The sequence below is a fragment of the Rhincodon typus genome, chromosome 6 (assembly GCF_021869965.1).
Source record: "Rhincodon typus isolate 14 chromosome 6, sRhiTyp1.1, whole genome shotgun sequence".
Classification (NCBI taxonomy): Eukaryota; Metazoa; Chordata; class Chondrichthyes; order Orectolobiformes; family Rhincodontidae; genus Rhincodon; species Rhincodon typus.
The window spans coordinates 35,673,218-35,686,247 of NC_063337.1; the positions used below are offsets into that span (position 1 = coordinate 35,673,218).

Consider the following 13,030-nt stretch of genomic DNA (forward strand, 5'->3'; position numbering starts at 1 on the left):
ATGTATACCACATCCACTGCTCTACCTTCATCCACATGTTTGGTCACGTCTTCAAAGAATTCACTAAAGGTTTGTGAGGCGTGATCTACCCCTCACAAATACATGCTGACTATCACAAATCAAACTGTGCCTTTCCAAGTGATCATAAATCCTATCTCGGAGCCCTTTCCAATAATTTGCCTACCACTGATGTAAGACTAATTGGCCTGTAATTTCCAGGGTTATCCCTACTCCTTTTTTGAACACTGGAACGACGTTTGCTTTTCTCCAATCTTCCAGCACTTTACCCGTGGACAGGGAGTACGAAAAGATCATCGCCAAAGGTCCTGTGATCTCTTCCCTCACTTCCCATAGAATTCTTGGATAAATCCCATCAGGCCCAGGGGACTTACCTATTTTTAAACTTCCTCAAAATTCCTAGCACATCCTCCTTACTAACATCGACCTCCTCTAGCCTACCACCCTATTTCACACTGTCCTCCTCTACAACTAGGTCCCTCTCAGTTGTGAATACCAAAGAAAAGTATTCATTAAAGGACCTCTCCTATCTCTTTAAGCTCCGTGCACAAACTCCCTTTACAATCCTTCATCTCCCTACCCTTTCTCTGGTCATTCTCTTATAGGAGGCCCAGGTTCAAGTCCCACCTGCTCCAAAAGTAATTATTTTTCTAATAAATTTGTTCAGAGATATTAAGTTAAATAAAAAGGGATTCAATGAAAACATTTATAAAGTAATGGGGCTAACAGTAATAGCATGGGTATAAATAACTTATTTCAATTCTACACCATACTATGAATATCGCATTAGGGAGCAGAATGTTCAAACTCCTTGCAGTTTCTCAATTTCAACATCTACATTAAAAGCTTACATAGGTGAATGTGATTGCAAACATGGACATAGGAAGTTCTAAAAAAAAAGTCACACACACTCACTATTTGGCTTCCAATTATTTTTTTTTAAAATGATATCAAAATAAAAATACAGATATACATACAGATTCCGAATTCGCTGATTAGGAGTCAAGTACTTACTGAAATTTTGCATTTCTCCAGGCCTTATTAGTACATGTTGTATTAAGTGCTTTTTCAATTATAATTTTCCTTCCAGCAATATTATTACATACATCCCTGTAATAACACAACACATCACTTGATTAAAATATCATGTGGCTCTTGGGAGTACTATAAATCATCAGCAACAACACTATCTACTCATAACAGGAACACACTACTGCATTAAAGGCTGTTTCACTAAGTCAGTCAGATCAAAAAAAAAACTATCTTTTGTTCTTCAACTGTTCCTTAAAATTATTTGCCTCACTGAGTATCCATCCTGATGGATCACCAATACACAGTACCTCATTTTACTCAAAAAGGACCAGGTTTTCAAACTCAATATGACTCAAATGAACCACAATTATGTCCATCGTTTTTCTACTTTTGACAACTACAGTAGGGTGATCTTTATTCCAGAAGATAACAGCAATTAAAAAAGTTATATTGGGAGAAAAATCTAAAGAGCCAAAACGTTTTACTGAAATGTTTATTTTAGTAACACACTAAAGTTAAATTTGAACTAATTGTTTGACATTACTATAAACTCCACCCAGCTCAGAAAAGAGAAGAAGTGATTAATCCAGTTAACTAAATGCTTTATGCCACAGGAAGGCAGTTTGCTCAGTTGGCATTGCTACACAGAGTATCAACAACAGTGGTGGTTCAATTCCTGCTGAGGTCATCATGAAGGATTCTCCTTCTCAACCTCTCACTTCACATGAGGCGTGGTGACCCTCAAGTTAAACTACCACCAGTTTCTCTAAATGAGGCTGCAGCCCTCATTTTGTCAGGCTATGGCAACTTGACCTTTATTTGCAAAAATCTGGAAAAAGACTTTGCAGAAACTGTCAGCAAGGAGGTTGCAAGAAACTTTTGGTAAAATAACTCATTGAAGGATGCAAGGTCACATGATGAAATGAAATTCCAGTTGAGGACAACTAAATGGACTGGTATGTAAACTATGTACTACTCTCGTTAAGAAAATTAGTACATTCGACAATTAGGTTCCAGAGAACATAGATACTGCAAGTTTCAGACCTACAAATGGAGATTTGAAGAGCTTTGGTAACCTTAATGCAATTCTACAATTATGGGCATAAAAAAAGTCTTCTGTAAAGCCATCATGGGAAATGGCTTCTCTCACCCCATCCCAGAGGGCCACACTGCAGCTCTCAAAGAACTAGTGGCTGTTTAATCTGTGGGTCACCATGCCCTGGGCAAGGCGAGAGGTTGAGAAGGAAGCTTCATAGTAACACCAGTTGGTAGAGGAGTATTTCTTCTTTGGTGAATCTTTGATTAGACTGCTTATTCTAAAGTTAAAGTGTGTCAAGTTGATAACATTTATGCAGGGTTCCAGTATGGTGGAAAGTGTTTCTCAGCTATTTGGAGCTGACTCATATGGTGGGACTCTGCAATGTTTTTGCGTTAGATTTGTTAATCCTGTTAACCATAGTGGCCAATCTATATTTATGCTATGGAAAATTTAAGAGGAAACTGTTTTTACAATTTGTCTGTCATAATGGTAAGATAATGGTTAAGCTCCCCTAGAATTCATCTCTACCCCAGTCATAAGCACCACAAACAAACAAACAAACAAAGGCATGTTATGGACCAGACCAAACCCCTTCAAAACATTAAGTAAATAGTGTAGACCCTAAATTTTTATTTTATAGAGGCAAGTGTAAGGTGTTGCGCTCCAGATGTATTTTGATTGGTCAAACTACTCTAACACTACTATTTTTTTAAAAAACGCTATAGTTAAAATACAGACAAAATAAGAAAAATAATTGGCTTAACTGTTACTCTATTGAAATCCTTAAAATATTAACTAATTAACTGTTCAAATATATTAACATCCCACAAACACACCCTTAACAAAAGCAAATTCAGTAAAATAGATAGTCTCACATACAACTTATGGCTGTAGAGAGGAATAACAGCTTCTATACCCAGCTTCAAGACCCCAGCAACTGCTGATAGCCAAAACTAAAACTCCTGGTTCTTTGGAAGCTTGGCCCCACCTATTCAGGTTGCTTCTATTGTTCCAACTTTACCAAAAAACCCCAAGGCCTCAAGCTGTTTACTTTATTGGCTTTGGGCAGGCCACTGCTCCTCTGTCTCAGCCTTTCTTCATGAAAGCAACCAGACCAAAGTTATAGTATCATTTCAGGTGGAATCCTTTATTCATTCATGGGATGAGGGCGTCACTGACCGATCCCAATAAAAAGAATCAGACAACTATCCAGGGAACTCATTTTAACAAAAATGAAATCTTGTCATTAAATAAATTTGTTAAACCAGGAATAATTTTTAATTCCGCTTTCATGACACCCTCATGGTCAGCATTTTGTTGACATTTAATATTTTGCTGGTTTGGACTCAGGCTCAGAACCCAATTTATCAAACCAAACAGGACTAGAAAGATCCTGACAGTTAAACAGAATACAGGCTTGTTCAAGAGTGATGATCAAGTGGATTAAAAAGAATTACGGCGGAAAGAAATTGCTGATCTGAAAGGATAGAATTTGCATTTCAAGGTGTTGTGTTATACAGTTCATTAAAATTAATTTAGTTTGTTCATTTTGGCTAAAGTGTAAATGATAACGGGGTTACAGAGTTAGATCACAGGTTTGCAATGAACTAGTTTGACTAGCAGAGGGGCCAATTCCTACATCAAGTGAAATAGCAAAAATGTAGTAATTAGGATTATGTCAAAAAACACAAAGTGATAATATCTCAAATGATTTTCTAAGGGAAGAAAGACTCTTCATTCGAGAGGCACTTGAATATGGTGGTGACAGGATAGAAAGTTTATGCAGAAAGAGGAGCTGAAATTAACCAAAATCCTCCATCAAACACGTGACATAATCTAAAGTGACAATACCATTTACTCTGAACAATTATTCATTAGCACTGCAAAATCTTCCAGAGCCCATAACAAGCAAATATGTAAAAAGTATAACCTGTAAGAGTGTGATACCTTAAAGTTTGCAACAAACTTGTGTAAAGACTCAGTGTATAAGTAAATAATAATATACCAATAGTTATTCAAGTTAAATGGATTAGAAACACTTGCAGTATTTATTTAAACATAAGTGTATCTAAAAAAGTCATGTGAATCGTTACCGAATTCTATCCGCAGCCTTGTCTACCACTTCGGCGATTAAGTTTGAAGACAAACAGATATTGTTGAAATTATGTCCACGCAAAATCTCATCAAGGTCATTGCTGGCATTGTAACAAGATATACTGAAAAGGATAAGAAGAATTATATTAAAACAGAAAAAGGAACCCTAAGTCCTCATTTAAAGCTGCCCCATATAACGTTTGTTTCAGTTTGAGGTTGGTAAATTCATGAAGTCTGTAATCTTGTTAAGCATCAAGAGATTTCTCATAACAAAATTTCCTGAGATCTGACTGGCACCTCCTCTAATCCTGGAGCACCATGTTGCAGCATTTCACCCCCTCCCCAACATGCCACTTCCTTCTCTTTGACTGGTGTTCCCAATAAAGACCCAGATTTAACGTGAAGCTGGAGCTCTGGTGTTGTGGGAGTGTGCCGATATGCTAGGACTGCCGAGGATTCTATAATCCAACTTTTGTTGTAAAATTAGCTTTCAATACTGCTCTTCGCCAAAGTCCTCACTTGCCACATGGATTCAGGAAAGGGGATGGCACTTCTATTAAAAAAAATGCATCACAACAAGTCTGACCACTTCTAACTCAAAGCTCCAGTTTTTTTGGAGCCGAATCTTAAAATGGGAATGCAAGTCCAAATAAGCAAGTGTCAAGAGAATGGGTCAGGGAAAGGGGTATGGTGTACGACCCACAACTCAGTAACAACTAGAAGTGTTAGGGAGCAGGTGCTTTGATAAGCAGGATTACCGGCAAGAAATGCATACTTGCACTGTATGCAGCAAGTTACAGTTTTTGATTGTATCTTTAAATTTAAAGATGTCATTACCAATAAGGATTTAGAAATATTTACAACTTGCAGGGCAAAATGCTTTATATGTTTTTTTCCTTCAGAAACAAGATCCTACACAGAATCTAACTACAGGTTTAACAATTTTGTTCTCTGGGAACCAATACTTGCCTAAAGTTGTTTTACTCAAAGTCACGATTTTCAGGAAAGCAACCACAACTTTAAAGTGAGGACCTACGTTACCTAAATCTCAAGTGATGGGCTCGAAATGTGGTCACTATTATACCTGAAACACGCAGCCAATTTCCACACAGCCAGGCTCTCAAACAACAATGCAATAACAGCCAAATAACTGGTTTAAAGCATCAAAATAAACCAAAGAACTGTGGATACTGAAAATCTGAAACAGAAACAGAAACTGCTGGATAAGCTCAGCAGGTGTAGCATCATCTGTGACGAGAAAGCAGAGTTAATGTTTCAGGTCCAGGGACCCTTCTTCAGAACTTCTGCCAGAGCTGCAGAGCTTCTCCAGCAATTTTTATTTTTGCTTATAATTGGTTTAAGCAAGACTGGTTTAAATAAGGCTCACTCAAGGATAAAAGGAGGGTCCAGACCCAATATGTCAGCTTTCCTGCTCCTCGGATGCTGCCTGGCCTGCTGTGTTCATCCAGCTCTACACCTTGCTATCTCATTCAAGGATAAAGTATTGGCCAGAACATCAGGGAGAACTCCTTGAGATGGTGCCATGCTATCTTTTGAACCTGCTCAAGACAGCAAATGGGACTTTTGTTTAATGCCTCACCTGAAAGCATAGAAGACTGTGAAAGGAGATAATCTGCAAATATATTTTAAAGCAAAATGCATGATCAAAGATCTGGACTTTAGGAATGTAAAGCTCAAACTCAAAAAAATTGAGATTTGCAAACCAACTTAAGATGCATTGCAACTGAACTATTGGTGGTGGGGGTGGGGTTAATTATGAAAGAGACTATTTAAACATCTTCATTATAGTAAAAAAGGTTTCTGAAGGTTTTACCCCACATTCGAGGCAACGGAAAGAAAGCTTTCTTTATTGCCAACAATTGTTTACAATGTGCACAAACTTCAAAATTGTTCTGTACAAAATAATGTGTATCGATTTTATACTAGTGATGCTTGAAAAGATATGACTACTCAGTGACAAGAACGAACAGCAAAAGTTAACCATTTTGTCTCTGCACAATTTGTAAGGGCATGACTCAACTTATGCCTCAGAAAACACATTCCTACCCCTGGCACTGTCCACATATCTCTCAATTTCCCTCATATCCCAAAATCTTAAAAATCAACCCGTTGTAGTATAACCAACAGCTGACCATTTACATAGTGCTACAGGTAAAGAATTCCAAGAGAACAAGTACCTTCAGTAAAGAAGTGTATTGTTATCTCAGCCCTAAATGGTCAGTCACTTATTTGGAGGATGCAATTCATAATTTTAAGACTGTGTGCATGTAGATAGTTGCTGAGGCTTAGTTGGGAGAATGAACTGTAGGAGTAATTCTAAAGTCATCTGGCGCAGTCCTTTAAGAATACATCAGCCACAAGACTCTTGAGCTTTTTGTACTGGCTAATATCCTTTCCTATAAGGAAATTTAACTCTTATGGGGTGGAATGAGCATTTACTATACCTTCCATGAAGAGGGTCCATATTGATTCACAAGCATCACATACCCTAACTGACAACTATCCCATTGTCATTTCACCTCATTCAAGATATTAAAGGGGGAGACTGTGCAATACTGCAGAAGGAGAGTGGACCTTCGTGCAGCTATGTTCATTCACACAGCTGGGTCTGTGTTATGGAGGAAAAGGACTGCTCTTTAGGCAGAGTTTTGCTATAGTTGTAAGTTAAGCAATGATAATTCTGAACATCTCCGGTGTATCCAATAAATAAGCAACTAGCCTGAGCTCACCTCCCCTCCCCCAAGGTGATAAATTAAGCTCTCACTATTAGGATAATTGACTGTTACAAGTCTGTCATTCCACCTTGTGGAATGTTCCAGTAGGATGTCAAAACACCTCAAAGTTGTCGTCCAGCAAACACTGCTATTTATTCTGAGCTGTGATGTTTGGGAGTGGTGATCTGGAAACTACAAATTGTACCACCATATTATACCATTCAAGCATATAAAGTTCACAAAAACATAAATCACATTCTGCTGAAAAGTAATAGAGAAAAATTATATACCTGCAATAAAGACCATAAATGAAAACACCCAAGCCAAGGAGCACTGGGATAATGAGACTAATTAGAAGTGTTTCCATCACAGCAAAATAAAGTGCAATTTTTTCACCAAAGTAATTTCGTATTTTCCAGAGGGGCTGGAATTTCAGATAGGTGTTTGCCCACAAGTCATTAAGCATTGTCCATTCATTCGTAGGAGTGGTTGATTTGGTGCCACCTGTAGAAAGTCAGGTACATTAGAACTTCAGATGCAGACAAACACGATCATTGTTGCTCCGACAATGAACTGCTGTTGAGAGAATCTAATCATTACCCCTTAACATTCAATGGCATTATCATACTCAAAGTTCTGGGAGTTACCACTGACCAGAGGCTCAACCGGACCAGCTATGCATACTGCGGCCAAAACTGCAGGTAGAAAGCTTGCAATTCCATGGTGAGCCACTCACCTTCTGTCACTCCAAAAGCCTGTCAGCAGGGCATAAAAAGATAAATCAGGGGTATGATGGAAGATTCTCCCTTTGCTTGGATGGGTGCAGTTCCAACACAAGGAACTTGACATCCACTGGATCGGCATTCCATTCACCACCTTCATCATTCACTTCCTTCACCATCAACACAGTGGCAGTAGTGTGCCACACCAATGAGAGGCACTGCAACAACTCACCAAGGCTCCACTAACAGCTTCCCAAACCCACAACCTCATCCATCTCGAAGGACAATGAATACAACCACATGCCCATTCCTCTCCAAACCTCACACCATTACTTCCGCTCACACCATGAAGGGCAATTAGAGATGAGAAATAATAGTCTGGACAGCACCACCCACCAAATTATAAAACTAATCTTTTAAACAGTTACCTTTAATATTCTTATGCATACAGCTTTATTAAAAAAAATTGTTGATAACAATTGTGAAGTAAAAGCCATTGGATACAACATGGCTTGCAGTATAACAAATGCTGTAATAATGGATGGTGTTGATAAGGAAAGCGGTGCTCAAGGTGATTCTTCAAATATTGAGCTCCTCATCTCAGCAAGACTCATTAAAGTGCTCAGGTGACAGAATGTTACCCCATGTGGAGGTATTCCAAGTTAAAATGAGAGGATAAACAATGGCAGCTGAGAGAATGGTTTTTCCAATTGCTGTGTGAATGCTAAACATTTCCTGATCTCTTATCCACTATTGTAAGAGAAGAAAAACCTGCTCAACTGATGTAGGGGAGTGCATTCCCACTCCTTCCCCGCACCCACTCCAAAATCAAAGACCAGATAAGACAACCATAAAACAGGTGGGGGGAAAAAAAATACAATGACAAATAAAAGTGTGGGGTAGGGCAGGGGATGCAGATTTGAACCGCAAGCAGACTTTTATATACATATCTGAAGGTTAAATATTGTTGATTGTTGCAGAATGCATACAGGAATCACTTAACAGGCTTCACACATGTATCAAATATTTACTGAGTGCCTCTTACTTCCATGGGTGTTTTGTTTATGTGACTGAAAAGCACTGTAAAATGTTTCATTCTATCTCTCCAAAGATGCAGTTATTTCAGGTTTGTTTCTAACATCAGATTTTTTTTTTGGCAGTTTCCCATTCGGTACTTTTGGATGATAGCCACTGCTCAGTGGCTTTTTGGTATGGATTCAGTAAGGCGGCGGGGGGGGGGGAGAAAGCGGGCAGTGGGAGGATAGAGAGAGTGAGCGAGAGCAAGAGAGATGACTGCAGTACAACCTGGAGCAATATCAAATTTGTACTCCACACAAGACTGCAAGGGATGGGCTTAAAAAGGTAAAAGGTAATCATGCTTCAGTCGTGCAGACAGTAGTTAACAAACTTGAAGATGTTCTGCGCACTGAAACATGTCAATTGATATTCTGTAACTTGGCTTCTGGGTGAGCTTAAAGATGCAGAGGTAGCAAATTCTCTGCAGTGAAAAAGAGCTTTTTCACACTTTTAATAGTTACTAGGAACCCATAAACTTCAAAATCCCAGAATCCCCAACAGTTTGCTTGTTTTGAGTCTTTTCTCCCCCCTCAAAAAGTAGCTTGAAACAAAAACCTTCATCTTTTGAAATTAGAATCGATTCTCTAACTGCAAATTTAAGGACATGCATTTTGTACTGCAGTACTGCTTTGTTTGCAGAAGTTAATTCTTTTTCTTGTGAATTTTGTGCCAGCACTAGTGTTTTATGTGGCAGATGATAAAAACGTGGAAGAGAAGTATGGCATTTACAACTTGGAGTGGGTAGATAGATGACAGTTGAGATTCACTGCAGAGAAGTGAGGTGATGTATGTTGCTATCCACATAACTAAAGTTTCTCATTCCCGGAACCACTCCTGTAAGTTACTCTGCTCTCTCCAATGCATTCAAGTATTTCCTGTAATTACTGTAGTTTAGGTGCCACAATACTCCTGAGATCTACAAAGTATCTTATACAATTTCAACATCACCTTGAAAATAAAACCAAGAACGGTGGATGCTTGAAATCCAAAACTACAACAAAAATTGCTGGAGAAACTCAGCAGATCTGGCAGCATCAATAGAGAAAAAGCAGAGTCAACATTTCAGGTCCAATGACCCTTCATCAAAACTGGCCCCTAAATGAAGAGGCTGTCCCACAATGGACAGCCGAGTAAATTGGGCCTATATTCTGATACTTTGAAGAATAGGAGATGGTCTCAAAGACATACAAGGGGCCTGATTGGGTATACGCAGTTGGTCATTTAGGACAGAGAAATTACTTCACTCAAAAGGGTTGCAAACTTGTGGAATTCTCTAACCCAGAGAGTTGTGGATGCTGGACCACTGAATACATTAAAGGCTTGGCTGGACACATTTTTGGTCTGTCGGGGACATGAAAAAGGAGCAGGAATTGGAGTTGAAGCCCCGAGATCAGCCATGATTGTCTTAAGTGGAGCAGGCTTGACTGGCCACATACTCAACTACAGCTCTGAACTCCAGTGTATGTCAGCAGCTTTAGTTTAATAAAAAAAAGTCAGACCCAAAACATTAACTCTACTCCTCTCATCACTTAGCGATGAGTATTTCCAAAGCCTTCTGGTATTACTTAAGAAATGTGAACACCTATTAACTTAAAATATCTATCCACAAATATCTGGTATTCACACTGAGCAGGATTTCTACTCACCCTTGTCTTGAGGTGATGATTGGCTAGAATCTACATCAGATTGGCACGTTTTCAAGTCATGCAGTATAAAAGCAGATTTAAACGCCTTCTTCATAACCAAGTATGGCAGAGCTGGAACCTTTCCTCTAACCTTGCACGTTGCTGCTACAAGACAATAAACTATTTCAGTAAAAAAAAAAAAATCCATGGTTCATCAAGAGCAAATTTATTTACATTACACATTTTTGCTTTCAACATTGCGCCTTCTCCACTAATCAAGTTTGGTAACATATCTAAAAGATTCTCTAGATGCAGCAGAGTCACTGGTTACTAGTGTTGGAATGACCTTCACTTCAGATCTTCCTTCCTCTACGTGCCTATTAGCTGCCACCATTGTGATAGTTGACGATTTTTAAAAATCTAAATGTCGACTGCCCAATACACATTCCTGGGAGAAGAGGTTTCCTATCAGGTGGAAAGGATTGGAATATATCCGTGAATGTGTTGCTTTATAATTCAGCAACTTTGCAATATAGGATTTACATTTCCCATGCAAGTTCCTGGGCCAGATGACGTTTATTGAAACACATTTATGCAAAAGTGAAGTTTGAGAGAGATGCCAAGCTGTAGCAAATACCAGGTATAGACCATAGATCAAAGATTTGCAAGTGGAATTTAACATTGATACTAAAAACAAATTCAGAACAACGACGACGACGCAGTCGGTTTTGGTTCCAAATAGATCTAAATGGCATGAGAGGGGGAGATGCAGACTCAGCCATGACCTTATTGAATGGCAGAACAGACTTGATAGGCTGATTGGCCTACTTCTACTTTTCTTCCCCACCCCACCCATTGAGAGATGCAGAGTTGCTGGCTGGCCAGCATTTCTTGCCCATCCCTAGTTGCCCTTGAGAAGGTGGTAACGAGCTGCCTTCTTGAACCGCTGCAGTCCACCTGCTATGGGTTGACCCACAATACCAACAGGGAGGGGATTCCAGGATTTTGACCCAGTGACAGTGAAGGAATGGCAATATACTTCCAAGTCAGGATGGCGAGTGTCTTGGACGGGAACTTGAAGGTAGTATTCCCATATGTCTAAATGTCCTTGTCCTTCTAGATGGAAGTGGTTGTGGGTTTGGAAGGTGCGATTTGAGGATCTTTGATGAATTTCTGCAGTGCCTATTGTAGATAGTACACTGCTACTGAGCGTTGGTGGTGGAGGAGTGAATGCAGTGCCAATCAAGCGGGCTGCTTTGTTCTGGATGGTGTCAAGCTTCTTGTGTTGTTGAGGATGCACTCATCCAGGCAAGTGGGGAGTATGCCATCACACTCCTCATGTGTGCATTGTAGATGGTGGACATGCTTTGAGGAATCAGGAGGGGAGTTACTCACCACAGTATTCCTAGCATTTGACCTGCTTGTGTAGCCACTGTTTATATGGCGAGTCCAGTTGAATTTCTGGCTATTGGTAGCCCCCCAGGATGTTGATCGTGGGGAATTCAGTGATGGTAACACTGTTGAATGTCAAGGGGTGGTGGTTAGATTGTCTCTTATTGGTGATGGTCATAGCCCAGCATTTGTGTGGCATGAACGTCACTTGCCACTTGTCAGCTCAAGCCTGGATATTGTCCAGATCTTGTTGCACTTGGACACAGACTGCTTCAGTATCTGAGGAGTTGCAAATGGTGCTGAACATTGTGCCATCATCGGCAAACATCCCCACTTCTGACTTTACGATAGAGGGAAGGTCATTGATGAAGCAGCTGAAGATGGTTGAGCTGAGGATACTACCCTGAGCAACTCCTGCAGAGATGTCCTGGAGCTGAGCTGATTAACCTCCAACAACCCCAACCATCTTCCTGTGTCAAATTATGACGAGCCATCGGAGAGTTTGTCTCCTGATACCCATCCATTCCAGTTTTGCTAGGGCTCCTTGGACATCAAGGGCTGTCACTTTCACCTCACCTCTGGAGGTTAGTTCTTTTATCCATGTTTGAACCAAGGCTGTAATGAGGACAGGAGCTAAGTGGCCCTGGGGGAAAACCAAACTTTTAAGCCTGCCTTTGAAATAACGCATACATTGAAGTGATGTGTTCAAAAATAACTGAATTTAGGAATTAGTTGAAGCAGTTACCCAAGGCGAGAGCGTTCGTGAGGCAACGCAATGCAAATCCTAAAGTGAAGATTAGGATGCAATAGATTAAGTAACCATCTCTGATACCTCTCTCCTTCCTGGACCTCTGTTTCCATCTCTAGCAGCCACCTGGAAACCGATATCCATTTCAAGCCTGCCGACTCCCACAGCTACCTAGAATACACCTCCTCCCACCCACCTTCCTGCAAAAATGCCATCCCCTATTCCCAATTCCTTCACCTCCGCCGCATCTGCTCCCAGGATGGGGCATTCCACTCCCAAACATCTCAGATGTCCTCGTTTTGAGGACCGCAAATTCCCCCCTCAGTGGTCGAGAACGCCCTCGACCTTGTCTCCCGCAACTCATCCCTCACACCCCCTACCCACAACAACAACCAAAACAGAATCCCCCTCATCCTCACGTACCACACCACCAACCTCCAAATCCAACGCATCATCCTCTGACACTTCCGCCATCTGTAATCCGACCCCACCACCAAAGACATTTTTCCCTCCCCACCCTTATCTGCTTTCCGGAGGGACCACTCTCC

The 13,030-nt window shown here is 40.3% G+C and overlaps 1 protein-coding gene across 1 annotated transcript in view; it reads right to left on the reverse strand.

Moving 5' to 3' along the window:
- Positions 1-13,030, reverse strand: part of LOC109921455 (anoctamin-7-like) — a 58,577-nt gene that overhangs the window by 37,808 nt on the left and 7,739 nt on the right. Inside the window, exons 4-7 of the mRNA XM_048597864.1 lie at positions 10,364-10,507; positions 7,209-7,422; positions 4,183-4,305; positions 1,033-1,128 (exon numbers count right to left, since the gene is read on the reverse strand). Coding sequence (XP_048453821.1) covers positions 1,033-1,128; positions 4,183-4,305; positions 7,209-7,422; positions 10,364-10,507 — 577 coding nt within the window. The remainder of the gene's footprint in view (positions 1-1,032; positions 1,129-4,182; positions 4,306-7,208; positions 7,423-10,363; positions 10,508-13,030) is intronic.